The sequence below is a fragment of the Nicotiana tabacum genome, chromosome 19 (genome assembly GCF_000715075.1).
Source record: "Nicotiana tabacum cultivar K326 chromosome 19, ASM71507v2, whole genome shotgun sequence".
Taxonomy (NCBI): domain Eukaryota; kingdom Viridiplantae; phylum Streptophyta; class Magnoliopsida; order Solanales; family Solanaceae; genus Nicotiana; species Nicotiana tabacum.
This window is the reverse complement of record NC_134098.1, coordinates 70754450-70776834: the sequence shown is the minus strand read 5'-3', so window position 1 is coordinate 70776834 and position 22385 is coordinate 70754450. Positions and strand designations below refer to the sequence as shown.

At 37.6% G+C, this 22385-nt stretch overlaps 1 protein-coding gene across 1 annotated transcript; it reads right to left on the bottom strand.

Moving 5' to 3' along the window:
- Positions 1–13702: 13702 nt before the first annotated feature.
- Positions 13703–16922, bottom strand: LOC107817756 (protein trichome birefringence-like 41). Its single transcript, XM_016643622.2, has 5 exons — positions 16618–16922; positions 15715–15886; positions 15438–15616; positions 14981–15139; positions 13703–14256 (listed from the first exon to the last, which is right to left on the bottom strand). Exons 1-5 carry the CDS (start codon positions 16896–16898, stop codon positions 13944–13946), a joined length of 1104 nt encoding a protein of 367 aa, XP_016499108.1. The 5' UTR covers positions 16899–16922; the 3' UTR covers positions 13703–13943.
- Positions 16923–22385: the final 5463 nt, after the last annotated feature.

Genomic DNA, 22385 nt, shown 5'->3' with positions numbered 1-22385 from the left:
GATAGAATGGCCTAAATGGCACTTATACTTGAGCCACTTTGTCATGCCAGTACCCAAACTTAGAAGTTTGCCAATTGAATACTTACACTCATTCAAACTGTGAATAATAAACGCTTATCCTACGTGGTTGATCCTATGTGTCATATTTGGCTTTAGTGCATGATTCACACGCTTGTAAAGGGCGTGAAGGCATTTTAAAAAGCCCTAACGATAATAATGTGGCCTATTTAACAACCATCTTCTTCTTTCTACCTTATTCTACATTGTTGAACATTATAGAAGCTGATTTCTATCCAAATTTGATGCCTTCTTTCTTTGTTAGCTTCAACAGTGCAAAATAAATTTTTTTTGCTGGGATTCTTCATTGCCCATCAATTTTTGCCATCTCCTTTTCTTTTGAAATTCGATTTTTTTCTTCTTCTCTGGCAAGAAATAAGCTACTGTCGCATCTTCTCCTTTAGCAATGAAGAAGGAACCTTTGTATTATTGTGGACTTGCTGCAGATCTTAAAATGTCACGAACACCCACCAATCCTGAAAGAAGGTTCCTAGGCTGCCGAAGATATGAGATTGGTGAAGGTTGTGGCTTTTTCCGATGGGTTGATCCTGCAATTGAGGAAGAACACTACAAGACTCTTCTTGCGGGTCTTATTAAGAAGAGTGATCGATGTCATTGTCAGAGAAGACAAGGAAGGTCGAAGTTCAGAGTTGCTGCTATTATAATTGGGGTTGTAGTTGTTCTTATGTTATGTGTTTAGGATTGATAGTGTACTTTCTTATTTCCTGGGTTTAGGCTACATATTTTGTGTTTTAAAATTTTGTTCATGGAATATATTGACAAAGGTTCCATTACAGCAACAAGTACAAGAATTACTAATATCATGGCATATTATAGGCAGTTAATAAAATATCCAAAATAAAAAAGTTGCTTTACAAAATATTGTCTGCGATAGACAGTCAACAAAAACATACATAATAAAGTAGCTTTACAAAATATTGTCTACCATAGACAGTCAACAAAAATATCCATGATTAAATCTTCAAAATATCAGTTGAGCACTTCAATTAATGTATGTTGTATCTTGGTTTCCTGGTGTGAATTGTGTCATTGATGTGGCTTGAGTGGTTGTAGCAGAGTTTGCCCTTCTGTAACTCTGTTCTTGCAGCTGCCTTTGTGTAACTGCAGCTCGACCCTTCCACTTTAGCCCATGGGGTTTGAACCTAAGTTCAATGTTGGTAGGGGCAGAACTTATGAGTGTAGAAGGATTGTGTACTACTCTATGAGTAGTTCCAGACTGTACAAAGATAAAAGGTTGTGAGTGAGGGATTATCTAGTAAACCATATATGTTGATTGTATAATTAAGTGGAAATATTTACCCTATGTATCACAGTGCCACTTGAATCAAATAGCACACCATATCCTGCTGCCTTTGGTTTCTTAGACCCTGCATTTGCCTCTTCTAGGTTCATTGGTCTTCCTTTTTGGACCTCCAGCAACATTAGTTGATTGTTGTGTGCTTGGATCAGTGATTGGTTGAGTAAATGTGTCACTTTCCATATTTGAAGCTGCTGCTGATGATCCAGCTGCTGCTGCTGATCTAGCTGCTGCTACTGATGCACTTCCAGCTGTTGCTGCTAATGCACTTCCACTAGTTCCAGCCCTTCCACCTGATGTTGTTGATGAATTATTTTCAGCAGTTTCACCTCTAACTGAACTAGTTCCAGCCCTTCCCCCTTGGTTTCTCTGCATACACATAACAAAACAAATATTAGTAATTGAATTCATCTGACAATGACCACAAAGAACATTAATACTTACTGCTGATGGACATCCTTTCTTGTTATGTCCAAGAGTCTTGCATAAAGAACATCTCATTTGTCTCCCTATCCTTGTACCCTTCCCAAACTTCTTCTTTGGTTCATCAGCAACTTTTCTCCTTTTTTTTCTTTGCCTTCCCGGAATTGCAGTTATAACATGTGGCTCAATAGCTGGCAGTGTTCTTTTTGGCCACAAATTCATTCTAGTTAGAGGTTGAATGAATCTGTTGTATGCCTTAAGGTAGGTGTCCTTCCTATACCAATGGTCAACATATGGCTCAACCTCATAGTTCTTATAATTCATTGTTGTAATTGCATGTGCACATGGAATTCCTTTGAGTTGTCATGATCTACAAGTACAGGAACACCTCCTAAAGTCAACAACATATTTATATGGCCCATCTTGGATCTCATACCTTATTTCACCATTAAATTTGACATCACATTTGGCTGCCCTTTGAGTATTCTCTCCAAGTATTTCCATAGCCATGGGTGATATATCACCTACCCATTTTTCAGAAAACTCTATCATGCTATTCATACACTTGATTCTAATTTCCTCTAATATAGTAATGATAGATTTGTGCCTAGCTGCCAATATCCAACTATTGAATGTCTCACACATATTGTTCTCTATTACATCACACTTACTATGTTCTTTGAAGTATCCCCTACACCATGTCTCCTTGTTGTATTCAATAAGTCTTGAACAATATCTCCCCCCAGTTGGTCCATTTCATCCAACTTCTTGCTAAAGTAAACTTCAAATGTCGCTCCTGCACACTGCCAAAATTATTTTCTTCTTTCCTCACCAGGCCAAGTTTGCTTCCAATTATCCCAGATATGTCTAGCACACCACCTCATCTCAGCATTTGGCAATAACTGAGTTATGGCTAGATGAAGACCCTACAATCAACAACATTATATTGTTATAACTTAAACATAAATGAAAACAATTACACTTTAAAGACAATGTGTCAAAAACCATACTTTCTGCATATTAGACATGACTGTCAGCCCTTCTCCTTCAGATTCTATTAAGTTCAGATCATGCTTGAGACATCTGATAAACCAAGATCATGTATCTTTTGATTCCTTTTCAACTACTGCCAAATCCACAAGGTACATTTGATTATTTCCATCCTTGGAAATGCAGGAAAGCAATTCACATTTACATGTTCCCTTTAGGAATGCACCATCAAAGCCAATTATATTTCTACACCCTTCTAACCATCCAGTTTTTAATGCTTCAAGACAGACATAAATGCCCATAAACACCTCCTTGCTAGGTTCTGCATTCTTAGATGTCCTTATCACTACAGTAGTTCTAGGATTAGTAGACTTTAGCATTTCTGCATAATCATGAAGCCTAGCAAATTCTTTCTTGTAATCACCCATATTCTCCTTCATAACTATCATTTTTGCTCTTCTGCAAGAAGTTTTACTCACATACAGACCATATGCTTTCCTAATTAAGGCTTGAGTTTGATGAAGCTTAATTTGAGGCTCACTAATTATTCTGTCTTTGAAGTTCTTTGCAATCTATGGTGGGTTACACATCTTGTTCCTTGTTTTCTTGAAGCATTTGTGGACAGGGTAGTATGTAATCACCCTAAAATTCCTGTTGCTACCTTTTATGCTGCCAAGAATATGCTATGGACAACCTTTCTTTGTGCAGTTTGCCCTAACCCTTTCCCTCTCATTAGGTTTTAACTTAAGGTTCACATCTTTTTGAATAGAATAGGTCTGCAATGCCTCCCTAAACTGTACAACATTCTCAAATATCATATACAGTTCAAAAAATATTTTTTTATAACTTGTGTCAATGTAGATCTTCTTACTTGGATTCCTACCTTGTGCATCCCTTACTTCATCAGTGCCAACAAGTTCTCTTTCATCATCACTACACTCATGTAACAACCTGACCGGTCATTTTGAGCATTTGCACTTTGCTCGGTAGTTTACGGGTATGATTAGCTCCGTATGATGTATTATAACTTATGTGAATCGTCGATTTTGATTTTTAGATTATTCAGAATCGAATTGGAAGAATGGATTTTATTGTCGAAGCTTTAAATTGGGAGAGTTAACTAAGTTTGATTTTTTTGAATTTGAATCAGGAATGGAGTTTTGATGGTTCCGTTAGCTTCGTGGATAATTTTGGACTTAGGAGAGCGTCCGGATTGTGATTCGGAGGTCCGTAGTGGAATTTGACTTGAATTGGCGAAAGTTTAATTTTTGAAAAGTTTGACCGGGGGCTGACTTTTTGATATCGGGGTCAGATTTCGATTCTGGAAGTAGGAATAGGTCCGTAATGTCGAATGTGACTTGTGTGCAAAATTTGAGGTCAATCGGACGCGATTTGATAGGTTTCGGCATCGGTTGTGGAAGTTTGAAGTTTCAAAGTTCATATATTTCAAATTGATGTGTGTTTCGTCATTTTGATATTGTTTTGAGGCCTCAATTAGGTCCGTATTATGTTATGGAATTTGTTGGTACATTTGAACGGGGTCCCGAGGGGCTCGGGTGAGTTTCGGACGTAGTTCGGATCATTTCGAATGGTTTTTGCATTGTTGGTTTTTCTGGTGTTACTTGTTGCTTCTGACGTTCTTCGCGATCGCGAAGGCTTGGCCGCGATCATGAACGATGTTTGGTCAGTGGAGATATTTGTTCTTCGCATTCGCGCTTTTGAGGTCGCGTTCGCACTGGATTGAAGATTGTAGTCTTCACATCCGTTCGCGTAAGAGGATGCCTGGGCAGAAGTATAAAGTACTCTATTACGAGGGTTTCGACCACTTTTATATTTTTGGAGCTATGGAGCTGGGATTAAGGCGATTCTTGAAGCAATTTTTACCATATGAATTGGGGTAAGTGTTCTCTACTCGGTTTTGGTTATATTTCATGAATCTATCTTCGATTTTAGCGTTTGGTTGATGAATTTTAAAGAGGAAATTAGGGGTTTTGGTCTAAAGTTTCATAATATTAATTTTTGAGTTTTGAATATCGAATTGGAGTCGAATTTAAGTGAAACAAGTATGGTTGGACTCGTAATTGAATGGGTTGTCGGATTTTGTAAATTTTGTTGGGTTCCGAGGTACAGACCCAGGTGAGGCTTTTTGGCCAATTTTGGGCTTTTGATTCAAGATTTGATCTTTTTCGATCGGGATTGGTTCCTTTAGCATTGTTTGATGCATTTGAGTTATTTTTGGTTAGTCTCGAGTCGTTCAGAGGTCGGAACGCACGGGATGGCATCTTTGGAGCATAGCTTGGCTTGCTCGGCATTGGTATTGGCTTGTTCGAGGTAAGTAACTCTTCTAATCTTTGAGATGAGGGTATGAAACTCCGAAATACGTATTATGTGATTTGTGTTGAGGTGACGCACATGCTAGGTGACGGGCGTGTGGGCGTGCACCATGTCAATTGGGACTCTGTTGTTTCCATGGCACTGTATAAGTATAGTGGCCCTATTTTGTTGATATCCGTGTTTTCACCATGTTATAAAGTAATTGAGCTGTCAATCATGCTAGATATCATGTTTAGGCTTCACGCTGATGTTGTTAGGACCAACAATGGTCGTTTCTTGCTGCATCTCACTGATTTCATCGATATTTTGTACTCAGTCCTATTCATGCATTCATATCATATCTCAGTCTCAGTTGTTGTTATTGATATATCATATCATTGTTGTCGGGCTAGTTTCATGACGTTGTGAGCCTGTGAGTGAGACTGGAGAGAGTGATGACTGAGTGAGAGTGACATTTTGGGATCGGGCTGCACGCTGCAGCATCTCTCTCTCTCTCTCTCTCTCTCTCTCTCTCTCTCTCTCTCTCTCTCTCTCTCTCTCTCTATATATATATATATATATATATATATATATATATATATATATATATATATATATATATATATATATATATATATATAAAATATTATTGGATCGGGTTGCACGCCGCAACAATATTGGATCGGGTTGCACGCCGCAACAGTATTGGATCGGGTTGCACGCTGAAAAAGTATTGGATCGGGTTGCACGCCGCAGCAATATAGCGCTTGGGCTGAAGGAGCCCCTTCGAAATATGTACACCCCCAGTGAGCGCAGTCGACTATATATATATATATATATGTGTGTGGATCAGGCTGCACGCCGTAACAGTTATTATACAGCGCTGAGTGATTGAGTGTGCTGAGCATTGAGCATAGTGAGAGAGGATGCAAGACAGTGAGATTGAGCACTCTGAGAGTATGAGTACATGATTCATCTTTGAGGTACATGGCATTTGTATGCACGCATGACATACAGGCATAGAGATACATTTTTTCTCATGCTATACGGTATCACGTCATTCATAATTATTTTTATACACATTGATATGTGGGCATAGAGAGGTATTTTATACTTGTTATCTCGAAAGAAAATGAAACAGTTTTATTTATTGTGGAGAGGATATTTGAAAAATTACAGTTTTCAAACTTACTCGTATTTTTGACATTTTCGGTAAGAAACTTGGCTTTTCATTGAGATACTTAAAAAACATGACCATTTTCTGGAACTGTGAACGAGCTAAGCATTTTTACTTCTGATATACCTATTTTATCCTTGTATTTGTGCTGTTATGAACTATTGAGGGATTTTGGTATTGAACCCGACCTTGTGTTAGCTCGTCACTGCTTTTAACCTAAGGTTAGGTGGGTTACTTATTGAGTACATGGGGTCGGTTGTAGTCATACTATACTTCTGCACCTTGCGTGCAGATGTTAGCTGCTGTTGTTGCTGTGTTTGATGGCAGCTGGATTGAAGATGTACCTGCGTCCCGGCATCTTTGAGGTACATGGCATTTGCATGCACGCATGACATACAAGCATAGAGATGCATTTTTTCTCGTGCTATACGGTATCACATCATTCATGATTATTTTTATACACATTGATATGTGGGCATAGAGAGGTATTTTATACTTGTTATCTGGAAAGAAAATGAAACAGTTTTATTTATTGTGGAGAGGATATTTGGAAAATTACAGTTTTCAAACTTACTCGTATTTTTTGCATTTTCGGTAAGAGACTTGGGTTTTTCATTGAGATACTTGAAAAACATGACTATTTTTGGAACTGTGAACGAGCTGAGCATTTTTACTTCTGAGATACCTATTTTATCCTTGTATTTGTGATGTTATGAACTGTTGAGGGATTTTGGTATTGAACCCGACCTTGTGTTAGCTCGTCACTGCTTTTAACCTAAGGTTAGGTGAGTTACTTATTGAGTACATGGGGTCGGTTGTAGTCATACTACACTTCTGCACCTTGCGTGCAGATGTTAGCTGTTGTTGTTGCTGTGTTCGATGGCAGCTGGATTGAAGATGTACCTGCGTCCCGGCTGTAGCTGCCTCTTGTTCGTGGTAGCTTTAGATCTGTAAAACTCTGTTTATGTACTATTCAAACAGACTATGTATTTATTTTATTTTCGCTTTGTAAACTCTATTCTTAGAAGCTAATGATTTGTACTACCAGTTCTTGGGGAATGTATAAGATTAAGATTTTTTATTACTTAATTACTTTATAAATTGTTATTAGAATTAGTTAGTGGTTAATTGGCTTACCTAGTGAGTTGGGTTAGGTGCCATAACGACTAATCGGATTTTGGGTCGTGACGCGTGGTATCAGAGCTTTAGGTTCATAGGTTGTACAAGTCATGAGCAAGTGTCTAGTAGAGTTTTGGAAATTTGATTCGAAGGCTTGTGGGCTAGGTTGAATTAAGAAATTTCAGTTATGTTGTGTTATTGGACCTGTATGAGATAGAGTGACGTGGGGTCAACCCCGGGTATGTGCATGGTAAGGTTATACAGTGGTTTGATGGCTTTGAGAACAACTCTGGACACGTTCGAGGACGAACGTATGTTTAAGTGGGGGAGGATGTAATGACTCGACCGGTCATTTTGAGCATTTGTACTTTGCTCGGTAGTTTACGGGCATGAGTAGCTCCGTATGATGTATTATGACTTATGTGAATTGTCGGTTTTGATTTTTAGGTTATTCGAAATCGAATTGGAAGAATGGATTTCATTGTCGAAGCTTTAAATTGGGAAAGTTGACTAAGTTTGACTTTTTGTGAATTTGAACCCGAAATGGAGTTTTGATGGCTCTGTTAGCTTCGTGGGTGATTTTGGACTTAGGAGCGCGTCCGGATTGTGATTCGGAGGTCCGTAGTGGAATTTGACTTGAACTGGCGAAAGTTGAATTTTTGAGAAGTTTGACCGGGGGGGAGGGGGGAGAGGGGTTGACTTTTTGATATCGGGGTTAGATTTTGATTTCGTAAGTAGGAGTAGGTCCGTAATGTCAAATGTGACTTGTATGCAAAATTTTAGGTCAATCGGACATGATTTTTTAGGTTTCGGCATCGGTTGTGGAAGTTTGAAGTTTCAAAGTTCATAGATTTCGAACTGAGGTATGATTCATCAATTCGATGTTGTTTTTTATGTTTTGAGGCCTCGAGTAGGTCCATATTATTTTATAGGATTTGTTGGTACATTTGGACGGGGTTCCAAGGGGCTCGGGTGAGTTTCAGATGTAGTTCAGATCATTTCAAATGGTTTTTGCATTGCTGGTTTTTCTGGTGTTACCTATTGCTTTTGACATTCTTCGCGATCGCGAAGGCTTGGCTGCGATCGCGAAAGGTGTTTGGTCAGTGGAGCTATTTTTTCTTCGCATTCACGCTTCTGAGGTCGCGTTCGCACTGGATTGAAGATTGTAGTTTTCGGGTCTGCGTCCATGGCTATGCGTTCGCGTATTGTTGAGCGGGGGTTGGTAAGTTTATATGGATTCTTCATCACGTTCGCAGGGAGTTGTCCGCGATCGTGGAAGTCTGGTAGGGTGTTTCATCGCGTTCGCGAGGGTTTTGCCGCGAACGCGTAGTGCAAAGTGAGGCAGTGTGGATTTGTGCTTCGTGAACGCAAGGCTTCTACTGCGTTCGCGTAAGAGGATGCCTGGGCAGAAGTATAAAGTACTCTATTTCGAGGGTTTCAGCCATTTTTACATTTTTGGAGCTATGGAGCTAGGATTGAGGCGATTCTTGAAGCAATTTTTACCATATAAATAGGGGTAAGCGTTCTATACTCGGTTTTGGTTATATATCATGAATATATCTTCGATTTTAGCATTTGGTTGATGAATTTTAAAGAGGAAATTGAGGGTTTTGGCCTAAAGTTTCATAATATGAATTTTTGAGTTTTGAATATCGAATTGGAGTCGGATTTAAGTGAAACAAGTATGGTTGGAATCGTAATTGAATGGGTTATCGGATTTTATAAATTTTGTCGGGTTTTGAGGTGCGGGCTCAGGTGGGGAGTTTTGGCCCATTTTGTGCTTTTGATTCAAGATTTGATCTTTTTCGATCGGGATTGGTTTCTTTAGCATTGTTTGATGCATTTGAGTTATTTTTGGGTAGTCTCGAGTCGTTTAGAGGTCGGAACGCGTGGGATGGCATCTTTGGAACATCGCTTGGCTTGTTCAGCATTAGTATTGGCTTGTTCGAGGTAAGTAACTCTTCTAATCTTGAAGCTGAGGGTATGAAACCCCAAAATATGTGTTATGTGATTAGTGTTGAGGTGATGCACATGCTAGGTGACGGGCGTGTGGGCGTGCACCATGTGAATTGAGACTCTGTTGTTCCCATGACACTGTATAGTGGTCCTACTTTGTTTTTATATCCGTGTTTTCACCATGTTATAAAGTAACTGAGCTGTCAGTCATGCTAGATATCATGTTTAGGCTTCATGCTGATGTTGTTAGGACCCACAATGATCGTTTCTTGATGTCATCTCACTGATTTCAACGATATTTTGTACTCAGTCATATTCATGCATTCATATCATATCTCAGTCTCAGTTGTTGTTATTGATATATCATATCATTGTTGTCGGGCTAGTTTCATGACATTGTGAGCCCGTGAGCGATACTGGAGAGAGTGATGACTGAGTGAGGCCGAGGGCCTGAGTGAGAGTGACATTTTGGGATCAGGCTGCACGTCGCATTATATATATATATATATATATATATATATATATATATATATATATATATATATATATATATATATATATATATATATATATATATATATATATATATATATATATATATATATATATATATATATATATATATATATATATATATATATATATATATATATATATATATATATATATATATATATATATATATATATATATATATATATATATATATATATATATATATATATATATATATATATATATATATATATATATATATATATATATATATATATATATATATATATATATATATATATATATATATATATATATATATATATATATATATATATATATATATATATATATATATATATATATATATATTTATTATACAGCGCTGAGTGATTGAGTTGTGCTGAGCATTGAGCATAGTGAGAGAGGATGCGAGACAGTGAGATTGAGCACTCTGAGAGTGTGAGTACATGATTCATCTCTAAGGTACATGGCATTTGCATGCACGCATGACATACAAGCATAGAGATGCATTTTTCCTCGTGCTATACGGTATCACGACATTCATGATTATTTTTATACACATTGATATGTGGGCATAGAGCGGCATTTTATACTTGTTATCTGGAAATAAAATAAAATATTTTTATTTATTGTGGAGAGGATATTTGAAAAATTACAGTTTTCAAACTTACTCATATTTTTGGAATTTTCGGTAAGAGACTTGGGTTTTTCACTGAGATTCTTGAAAAGCATGACCATTTTCTGGAACTGTGAACGAGCTAAGCATTTTTACTTCTGAGATACCTCTTTTATACTTGTATTTGTGTTGTTATGAACTGTTGAGGGATTTTGGTATTGAACCTGACCTTGTGTTAGCTCGTCACTGCTTTTAACCTATGGGTAGGTGGGTTACTTATTGAGTGCATGAGATCAGTTGTACTCATACTATACTTCTGCACCTTGCGTGCAGATGTTGGCTGTTGTTGTTATTGCGTTCGATGGGAGCTGGATTGAAGATGTACCTGCGTCCCGGCTGTAGCTGCCTCTTGTTCGTGGTAGCTTTAGATCTGTAAAACTCTGTTTATGTACTATTCAAACAGACTATGTATTTATTTTTTTTCGCTTTGTAAACTCTATTCTTAGAAGCTCATGATTTGTACTACCAGTTCTTGGGAATGTATAAGATTAAGATTATTTATTACTTAATTGCTTTATAAATTGTTATTGGAATTCGTTAGTGGTTAATTGACTTACCTAGCGGGTTGGGTTAGGTTCCATCATGACACGTCGGATTTTGGGTCGTGACAACTCACTACCTGGATCTGAGCTATCAAAATACTGGTCATCCCCTCCTAGTTTCCATTCATATTTTTTCCTTTTGTTTTTATGCATATCTTCAAAACCAGAATCTATACCAACTGGACCAGATGATATTTCATCTATATTTACTTGGGCATCCTTCTTTTTGTTGATTTTAGACTGTTTAATTTCAGCTAAATCATCTTCCAAATCACTACACTCTTTAATGTTCTCATCTATCTCAAACAGTGAGTCAGACCCTTCAGAATCATCAAAGTCCTCATCAAAATCAGATTCTGATGTTTGAAGGTGATATGATGAGAAGTTATTACCTTCACCTTCATTTGATTTTTTTTTATCTCTCCATTTATACTGTCCCTTTACCCTTATCTTTGTCATTTTCAGTCCTATTTATATCATTGTTGGGAGGTGACACATCAATCCTAGCATTTAACCCATTGTCATTCCCATGTGTTTGTATAGTGGGGTCTAGTTCTGTTATGTCCTCAACAAGAATAGGATCACTAATTTTATGGATAATATAAACATCAACAAAGTCGCCACCTTTTAATGTATTAAGAAACTTTAACACATCAACATCTGTTTTTAAAATGTAATAACCACCCCTTTTGTTAACTTTGCATCCAAACAAATTAACTTCTAAAAATTCTAAGTCCCTAGCAAACTTGTGAAACAACATAATATGCAGCTCATCAACATCAACGGTAGCTAACTAAGGACAAGGTAGTCCATTTGCATAGGGTCAGGGTCTGATACAAAATTACCACTGTGGTGGATTTGTAGGTTAACTAGGCTTGAAGCCATTTTCTTCTCATACCTGCAAAGTAACAAAAAAACAGTATTATCAATGACTATTTGTTATCAAAAGTTGTACCTTTACACAACTCCATAAACAAACCAACAAAAAAGACAGATTTTTAAAGTAAAAAAGCTTCTAAGATTCCTTTTTCGTCCCCACAATACCCTATAATATTCAAAAATACTCTGGTGGATCACTAACAAGAAGGAGACCCAACAAACTTCACAAAAAAAATGCATAAACCTAAGATGAAATTCTGCTTTGACAAAAAAAATCAAAAACTAAACGGAATAACCAAATATGCCATTACATGCTTGACACTACATTAAATAGGGTTTTTACTCCAACATGTAACGAAACACAGCAAAAGCCCCATATATTGAGGAAAATTAAACAACAATTATGACCTAACCCAGCCTTCCCCTAAAAACCCTAAACAGAGCAAAAGCCCTATATATTGAGAGAAATAAAGATCAATAAAGACAAAATATGAACAACAGGTGAAGAAACTTACCCCACAAACTTCGATATCAACTGCGATGATGAAAATCCCGGCAACGATGACAGAGAAGAGAGGAAAGACTCACTGTTGTTTGATACTTTCTAAGCCCTAACTACGCGTGTAATTGTAAAATAAGGGAAAAATCTAGGTTTGTGGTTTGGATTTGGGGGGTAAATAATCATTTCCCGCTTTATTTTCCTATGTGGCCATAATAAGTGACTTGGAGCCTATATGGTCTAATTTTATTGACGTGGCGTCCAACGTGTAGGCGTTTGTATTACACGCACTAACAGCCTCCTGTCATAAGCGTTTATTATTCACGATTTGAATGAGTGTAAGTGTTCAATTGACAAACTTCTAAGTTTGGGGACCGGCATGACAAAGTGGCACAAGTACAAGTGCCATTTAGGCCATTCTGCCAAATCTATAAACAAACATGTTTTGCCAATTTTCTTTTGGAAAAAACTTGACAAAATCTATGGCCGGGGCTAAATGAATCTTAGAGACAAATGCAATTACTTTTGTTAATGCTACATGATTAGGCATTGTTTCTGAGAATGTGTGTGCGTTTTTATTTAGTTTTTTTTTCTTCAAAATTTTCAATTATAAATACGGTTTTGGGTATCCGGCTAATATGCAGAGATTATTTGCAGAGATTATCAGGCGATAATTAGTATTACATAAATTATTACGTTTTGAATATGTAGAAATTACTTATTCGAGGACATTTTTGCCTTTGCACACTCTTATCCAGCTATTATTAGTATACATATTCTTATTTCATATTCGATCTGACATTATAATAAAAGTATAAAAATTCTGGTTTTGTAATAGTGATAAGTCTAATGTCTCATTTGGTCGTACATAATACAATTGACTGCATACACTCACGTGGGTCAGTCGCTCTATACTGTCTAAATTTTGGCGTTAACAAGTCCCTTACATTTTCTCCAACATTGAAAAGCTTTGTTCGATTCAACCAAGTTATAAGGCTTGTACACATGGTGTATTTGCTAAGCTACCGTCCAAAGGACGAAGTGAGACCTTAACTAATTTGAATTTGTGCCGCATTAGATCCATTAAAGAACGAATCGTTAAATTCTTTTTATTCCGGAGACTTGAACTCAAGACCTCTGATTAAAGGTGGAGGAATTCTATCCACAATCCTCAATAATAAATATAATTTCCTCAATGTACTTTGACAGTAACTTCTTTCGTTGTACCTCCAAATATTAAATTCTTACATTTTGGACTTCCAATCAACCCTTACACGATAAATTTCAAACTTCTTAACAAGCTAATGAATTAGAAGGATTATCAAAACTCAAACATATACAAAGTTGGGTCTTGATCTTATTTATGTAGTCTAATTAAAATAACTAAACATACATTTTTTCTAGTAAATATTGAAATCATAAAATAGTTAAACATGGTGTTTTTCTAATAACAATTGAATGTGCTTACATATAAATTACATAGAGTGTTTGGGAGAATTGGGGAGGAGAGATGCATATAGAATTTGATTCCAAGTATCAGGAACTCCACCAATGCACCAATGTGTACAATCAAATCCATGTAAACCATTGTATATACTGGGATGCCCATCTTTTCTTAGCTGTGTAAGTTTAGTTATATCAAGTAAATATACTGGCTTTGACATCTTCCTTAGAACTTGTTTCACTATATTTACAGGAATTGGTAAGCCACTTGGATATGTTGATCCTTTTACTGGTGTTGTTTCGTTGAAACAATTCTTCACTTTTGGCTCACCCCATTCAGATCCACTGAAAAAATTGAAAAAAGAATTTTAAAAAGGGCAAAATAGAAGGATATGATTATGTATAAGATTAGACATCACTTGGAAGAAATTAGCATTTCTAAAGGTACTATACACTTTCATGCAAATTTATTGGGTTGAAGTGTTATCTACAAGAACTTTTGTTCACGCGTAAATGATATTTCAACAAAATGGGAAAAGAGTAAAATGAAAAATCCTCTACTATATATATATAAAAATATCTTAATTTTACTCTCCATTATATTTTGGATCATTATTCGAATGGATAGAACGGATGGTCCAACTAAATAATTTTTTCTTTTTCATTACTTCTATGATCGTGTCTCGTGGTGCAGCAGCACCCATGATCATACTATTGAAATGATTCGTGGGTACAGATATTCACACGATTTCCCTTTTGTTATAGGAGGGAAAAAGAAATTCTAAAGGCATAAATTTGTATCTTTTTCCAAAATATTTTGACAGGTGAAATTTACCCACTTCTTATTGTAGCTTCGTTAAAACATTAGCATTTCGAGAAGATGTTTATTTTCAGACTCCGGCTTGATAACATGTTAATTAGATAAAGGAGAAAAAGGATAGCCCATTATGCCCTATATATTTTTTCAATAATTGTTTGTTTTAGTCAAATATTAGTCCTGAAATCTGCAAAAAGGACATTGTGAAGCAGAAAAGCAATAAGGAAAATAAAAAGATGAAAACGTTCTTACTGGTAATGCATGGCAGCTACTCCTTGGAAAAAAACTTTGGTTTTCTTTGTATCAACATCTGTATCAACCCATTTAGCCCATGTATTTAGACCTACACGAAAAGCTGCAACTCGGTCCATGTCTTTCGATATCCTCCCATTATTTTCAACAAAATCCCATCTACAAAACATTGAACAATATATCAACTATAAAGAACTAGATTTATCTTAAAATCATAAAGAGAAGTTAATCTCATGTATAAAATCACCTCAATTGTATGTTTTGTTGTTAAAGTGAGTAAAGTTTAGTGATGTTACTGCTCATCAGTAACAAAAAACGTATCACTAAAGTTAAATACTTTTATATTTTTTGGTTTATAGTTTATAAAGTTCAATGATCATAGGTAAAATTAATTATAAATTCTTACGCGGAAACAACTGAATTAAGAAAACATATGCTTATATGTTTAGGTACATACGGTTGTTTAGAATCGGATCGTGGATACCAAAGCCAAGTATTGAAGATCAAGACGTCAGCATTTTTCCAAATTCGTCCATATTTCATTGAATTGAGTTTTAATACTCGTCCAACATTGGGTTGCACTTCAATATCTACCAAGTAATTTGAATGAAATAGTATGACTTCAACTCCATAATCCTGTAATTTTCATACAATTAACGTCCACATTCCTATATATCTATCAACATATATTTTAAGATTATGAATCTTTATGAGAAAAAAGAAATATTACTCACCTCAAATGTGACGGTAACAGTTTGTTTTTTAATCTCTTGCTTGAATTTGGAGTTCGGGACTGCAGCATGAAGCAAGCACAGAAGTGATTCAAAGTTGTTTAGACTTAAAGAATCCCCGATATACATTATCTTCTTTCCTCTGAATCTTCTCAAGAAGTTTTTACCATCAAATCTGCAACATTGTAAATAATATGAATGTGATATGTAAAGCATTGGTAAAATAGCATTTTATATTACTCATATAGTATATTTTTTGTATAATATGTCGGCTTTTTTACTAAGTGTAAAATGATTTCAATGAACATTGTTTTTCTGGAAAATATGGCAATGCGTTATTCATCAACTTACATTTTTGTCTATCAACTTACACAATGTTCTTGCTAATTGATTCATCAATCTTACATTTTTTTCTCTGTTAGGAATTGATCAGTAGTAACGTGTTAATATAAAGGTCATAACCTTGATATTTATAAATACGTTGGTGATTGTGTATGGTGGAGGTGGTTAATGTTGGTGGTGGTTGATGGTGATCGGCTAGTGGCAGATGGTGGAGGTGGTCGGTGATGACGGTTGTGGTTATGTGGTGGAGACTAGTGGTAAAGGTGGTTGGTTGTGGTGGCGAATGATTGGTAGTGATAATAAATATAGTAGTGGTAAATAGTTAGAGTATATTCAAATGAATTTTTAAGTAAACGTCTTAATGATTATAAGATTCTGTACAAAATTTGAATGATCATACCAATTAAGAGCTAGGAGTAATAAATAATTGTGAAAGAAAAAAACAAAATGCACTTAGTAGATTGAAATTAAAATGATTTAGAGTTTAAGACCTCTATTAAATGCAAACAAATATGGCATTGACATAAGAATAGGAGCACAAGAAATTAAGAGAAAGATAGTAACCTGGGCAAGACACAGCCCTTGGGCTGCCATCTATATTTAAGGTATTCAAGATTAGGTTTGCCAAATTTGATGCAGTCAAATTCCTTCCTTATGAATGGACAAGCTGTTGAATTATACAAAGGATAGGAATTATCAAATATCCAACTTCCTTCAAATAAATCACAACTCTTCTTTTTTGTACTGTTGGTGACTACTTCAGCATTTGCTTCTAATAAACAAAAGCTTGCTATTATACCCACAAAAATAGGAACAAACCCAAATCTCTCAACTACTTTTCCCATTTGAAATTTACAGATGGAGAGGTTTTTGAAGTTATTCTGGCTGCTATATATACGCGAACGTAGTGATATTGCATATATTGAAAGTAGAAAATTATCGGATAATATTTCCATAGATTTAAAAATTAAACTAGTAATATCTTCTAAGACGTGAGATATACATTTTCAAATTTTAGGATTAGAATTTTTAAATCATGGAAAAGTCTCCCGTTCTTAGTTGGATGTCTTGCTTTAAGTTCGAATTAATTAAATACTGCCCCAAACAATTATGCTTCAAATTTTATAGTTTATACAATTTTGGGCAATTAGATGAAGCTACGTACATGAGTTAGCTACATGATTTTGCCAATTTCACATGGTAAGCACCTCACTTAGAGAAATCATACACTTCTCTATTCTCAAGATATTACTATATTGTTCCTCGTTCTTGCATGTTTGGGTACATAATTAATGTATTGTTGCTTATTCTTGCATGATGTAGATTTTGACGTAAAATGGCATAATAGAAAGTCAAATCATCTAATAATGTACTAACAATTGATGGACGGTGTGTACGGGTAAAATCGGGGGCAATGTCTACCCCGATTCCCTGATGAAAGAATGAAGGGGGAGTACATATCCGCGAGATTGTAATCTGTAACGACTCGGTCGGTCGTTTTGAGTATTTTAGCCCCGATCCCCTAATTATTGCCCCCTCTATGTTGTATTATAGTTATGTGATTTGCCGGGGGTATTTGGTTGTGGTTTTGGGTGAGTTTCGGAGTGAAATGGGACACATAGTCTCTAAGTTGGAGCTTTAAGTTGAAAGAGTTGATCGTAGTTTGACTTTTGTGTAGACGACCCCGAAATAAAGTTTTGATGGTTCCAATAACTCCATACGGTGAGTTTAGACTTAGGAGCGTGTCCGAATGTTGATTTGGAGGTCTGCAGGTCGTTTTGGCCTAAATTGGCGAAAGTTAGAAAGTTGAAGATTTGGAAGATTGGAAAGTTTGACCGGGAGTTGACTTTATTGACATCAGGGTCGAATTTAGATTCCGAAAGTTGGAATAGGTCCGTCATGTCGTTTATGACTTGTGTGCAAAATTTGAAGTCCATCAGAATCGTTTTGGTATGAATCAGTATTAGTTTTTTAAAATTCGGAAGTTCATAGTTTCATAAGCTTGAATTGGGTTGCGATTCGTAGAATCGATGTTGTTTGATGTAATTTTTGACCTCGAGTAGGTCCGTTATGTGCTTTGAAACTTGTTGTTATATTCGGACGGGGTTCCATGGGCCCCGAGTGTGATTCGGATTGAATCCGGAACAAATTTTGGCTTGATCATGTTGCTGAAGTCCTAGACCTGCTGGTGTCATCGCACCTGCGGAGGGATTGACCATAGGTGCGAACTCGCGGGTGCGGAAGGTGAAGCGCAGAAGCAAAAAGGAGAATCCAGGGCTAGGCTCGCAGGTGCAGACACCTGGACACAGGTGCGCCTCCGCAGGCGCGGACATTTCTTCCGTAGAAGCGAAATTTGGAAAAGGCCATTGGGCGGGACGGCAGGTGCGGTTGCTTTTTCGTAGAAGCGAAACCTCAGCATTTAAGTGGGAACCGAACCTACGATAGTTTTTTCTGCAGGTGCGACCCCAAGCCCGCAGAAGCGAGGATCGCTGGCAGAAAAGGGGTCTTCGAGGGTTTGAGTTTCATAACCCATTTTTGGACCTAGAGAGCTCGGTTTGTGGCGATATTTTGGGAGTTTTGTAAAGAAATTATTGGGATAAGAAATCCCAACTCGGTTTTGGTTAAATTATATGAATTTATTATTAATTTCATCATTTAATTAATGATTTGAGTTGAAAAATTGAGAAAAAATTGTGAAAACTTCTTAGGCTAAAATTTGGGGATTTGAAAGATGATTTGAGGTCGGATTTGAGTAATTCTTATATGGTTGGACTCATTATCGAATGTGTGTTCGGATTTTATAATTTTGATCGGGTTCCGAGACGCGGGATCGAGTTGACTTTTTGGGTTGACTTTTTATTTTTTTGCAAAGATCATAATTTTATTGTTCGAAATAGTTTTCTATAGTTTATATTTATAGTATGAAGTTATTTTGGCTAGATTCGAGCCGTTTGGAGTTGGATAATCGAGGGAAAGGCCAACTAGTGGATTGAGTTAGTGTGGTTCGAGATAAGTGTCTTGCCTAACTTTGTGTGGGGGAATTACCCCTTAGGATTGGTGTTATTTGTGATAACTGTGATGTGTGAAAGCCGTGTACGCAAGGTGACGAGTGTGTGCACGGGTTAAATATGGAAATTTACCGATTTTAACTACGTAGATTCCTGTCATGCCTTAATTGAGTTACCTTAACATGTTATAGTCATCATTTCTAGTCTATCTTCACACGCTCTACTTGTCTTATCTCTTACTTGTTAATTGCCTTACATGTTTAGTTGAAGTTGTTGTTGTTTCCTCTATTCCGCATTCATTATTTAACTGTGAATTCTTTACTTGAAGTTGTTATTCTTGGAATATCTTGTTGATGAAATCGGTATTGAGTTATAAAAGCCGTGATTCACATTGAGGCAAAGTGTTAAGTTGTGAAATACTATTCTGTTGAGTTATTCACTTTCGGATGTTATTGTTGAGACTCTTGTGTACATTGTGGTTGAGCCATGGGCTCTTTACTGTGAAAATATTATTATTGTTGATTTCTTTGGCAAGTTGTGATATTGGGCACTTGAGGTGCAATTTGTGATATGTTGTGATATTGATACGCATGCGGTGGTATAAGATTTTGGGGTTGAGACGTATGCTGTGAGATAAGGTTGGGTTGATACACGTGGCTAGTAGGGGAACTACTAGAAGCCACACGGTGTGATAATGTGGGCTAAAACGTGGGATGCTATTTCAGAAAAATTATTTTCAAAACTAAATGCAAGGCTCCCGCATTAATATAAGAAAAGATTGTGAATTATTCTTGTGATTTGAGACTACGAGGCGGTACCTCGGTAGTGACTCTTGTTAGTATTTCTCTATTATTTCACTTGTCTTTGGTTGTTTTGTTTTCTTAGCATATTATTCCTTGTTTTCTCCGTGTTGCATTATTTGCTTTAGTTCCGTGTAGCTAACCTTGATATGTTATTTGTTGTTTCAATTTCATTGCTTTCATTACTACATTGTCATTCACTTGTAATGTTTTTCTTATTTATTCCAGTAGGGCCTTGACCTGACCTCGTTACTACTCTATCGAGGTTAGGCTTGACAGTTACTGGGTACCGTTATGGTGTACCCATGCTACGCTTATGCACATCTTTTTATGCAGATCCTAGTACCTCCTACTAGCCTAGGTATTAGCGAGAGCTTAGCTTCGGAGACTTCATGGTATACCTGTCGGCGTCCGCATACCTCAGAGTCCCCTTCTACCTAGACTATTCTATTTTCCTTATTCATTAATATACATTGATGTATAGGATTATTCAGTATTACTATTTAGATCTTGTGACTTGTATTCGCCGAGTTTTTGGGAAATTGTATACACTGAGTTGCAAAGTTTTTTTATGTTAAATTGTTGAGTATTTGGGAGTTATTTGTCATTTCAGTTATATTCCGCATGTTTTGTTAGGCTTACCTAGTCTTAGAGACTAGGTGTCATCACGACATCCTATCGAGGGAAATTGGGGTCATGACAAGTTGGTATCAGAACTCTAGGTTCATAGGACTTATGAGTCACAAACAAGTTTAGTAGAGTCCCACGGATCGGTACGGAGACATCTGTACTTATCTTCGGGAGGCTATGGAGCTGTTGGGAAAAGCTTCACTTCTTTGATTCCTTATCGTGCGAATTTGTTGACTTCAAAATTCTAAATCTTTGTCTTTCTATTCTCTCTCAGATGGTGAGGACACGCACAGCTGGATCTGATGACCAGACACCCGCTGCCCCAGCTAGAGCCGCGAAAGGTTAGGGTTAGGGTAGAGGCCGAGGACGGGCATGTGGTGCAGCCAAAGCACTTGCCCGAGCTGCTACATAGGAGCCACTAGTAGCTCCAATTGGAGTGCAGGCACCTGAGATGCATGTTACTACCCCCGGACTTCAGGAGACTCTTGCCCAGTTTTTGAGCATGTTTGGCACTCTAGCTCGGGCAGGGTCAATTCCACTTTCTCCTGCCACATCTCAGGTCGGGGAAGGAGCACAGATTCCCGCCGCCCGTACCCCAGAGCAGCGGGTCCAGGTTGACCAGATCCCAGAGGTCATACCAGTGCAGCCGGTTGTCCCAGTTCAACTCGAGGTTAGGGCAGTAGCTTTTGAGGGGAGCAGCTCAGGCTCGAGAAGTATAAGAAGTACCACTCTCCTACTTTCAGCGGTTTGGCTTCAGAGGACGCACATAGTCTTCTTGAGGAGTGCCATTATATCCTCCATACTATGAGTATTATGGATTCTAGTAGGGTTGCTTTCACTACGTTCCAGCTTAAGGGAGCGACTTATCAGTGGTGGCGAGCGTATGAGTTAGGTAGCCCGGTCGAGACAGCCTCACTCACCTAGGCTCAATTCTCAGAGATGTTCATGAGGGTAGCCCCAGGGTGCTATAACCATATCAGAGTATGCTGTCAGGTTCAGCGAGTTGTCCCGACATGCACCAGCTTTAGTCTCCATAGTCAGAGAGCGAGTTTGTCGATTTATCGAGGGGCTCAACCACAATATTAGATTCACCATGGCTTGAGAGTTAGAGATTGACATCCTATACCAGCAGGTAGTGTAGATCGCTAGGAGATTGGAGGGTATGTGGGCCCGGGAGAGAGAGGAGGTGGAGGCCAAGAGACCTCGAGATTCTGGCACATATAGTGGTGCCCGTGCCCCAGTTGCAGCCCATCATGGTAGAGGCTATGTGAGCCGCCCTGTTCATTCAGCACTTCTAGCTTCCAGCGGTATTTTTGCCACTCCCAGGCCTCAAGTTCCCCATTATGCATCACCATTGTCTAGTGCACCTCCTGCACGGGGTGCTTTCATCGGTCAGTCCAGCCGACCAGGCCCGAGCCAGTTTCAGCAGCCACATCCTCTAAGAGCTTGTTTTGAGTGTGGTGATACTCGTCATATGGTGAGGGACTGCCCCAGACTCAGGTGCATCTCCACAGACTACTCAGGCCCCACGTATTCCACAGGGCCCTCAGGCTTCTTAGCCGTGGTTACCGCACCAGTTGCCACTCCACCTGCACAGCCAACTAGAGGTGGGGGTCGGGCGGGTAAAGGTCGCCCTAGAGGGGGAGGCTAGGCCAGATGTTATGCTCTTCCTACTAGAACAGAGGCGGTTGCATCCGACTCAGTTTTCACAGGTATTGTTCTGGTTTGTCATAGAGATGCATCAGCCTTATTTGATCCAAGCTCCACTTATTCCTATGTATCATCTTACTTTGCTCCATATTTGGGTATATCTCGTGCTTCTTTGAGTTCTCCTGTCTATGTGTCCACGCCTGTGGGAGATTCCATTATTGTTGACCGTGTGTATCGATCGTAT

Bases quoted from the DNA above. Each gene is read 5' to 3' on its own strand.
- LOC107817756 (XM_016643622.2), bottom strand. From the start codon at position 16,898: ATGGGAAAAGTAGTTGAGAGATTTGGGTTTGTTCCTATTTTTGTGGGT. The intron at 15,887-16,617 runs GTTACTATCTTT...ACAATGTTGCAG, and splicing joins AAGGGCTGTGTCTTGCCCAG to ATTTGATGGTAAAAACTTCT. The intron at 15,617-15,714 runs GTGAGTAATATT...TGAAAATTACAG, and splicing joins CTGTTACCGTCACATTTGAG to GATTATGGAGTTGAAGTCAT.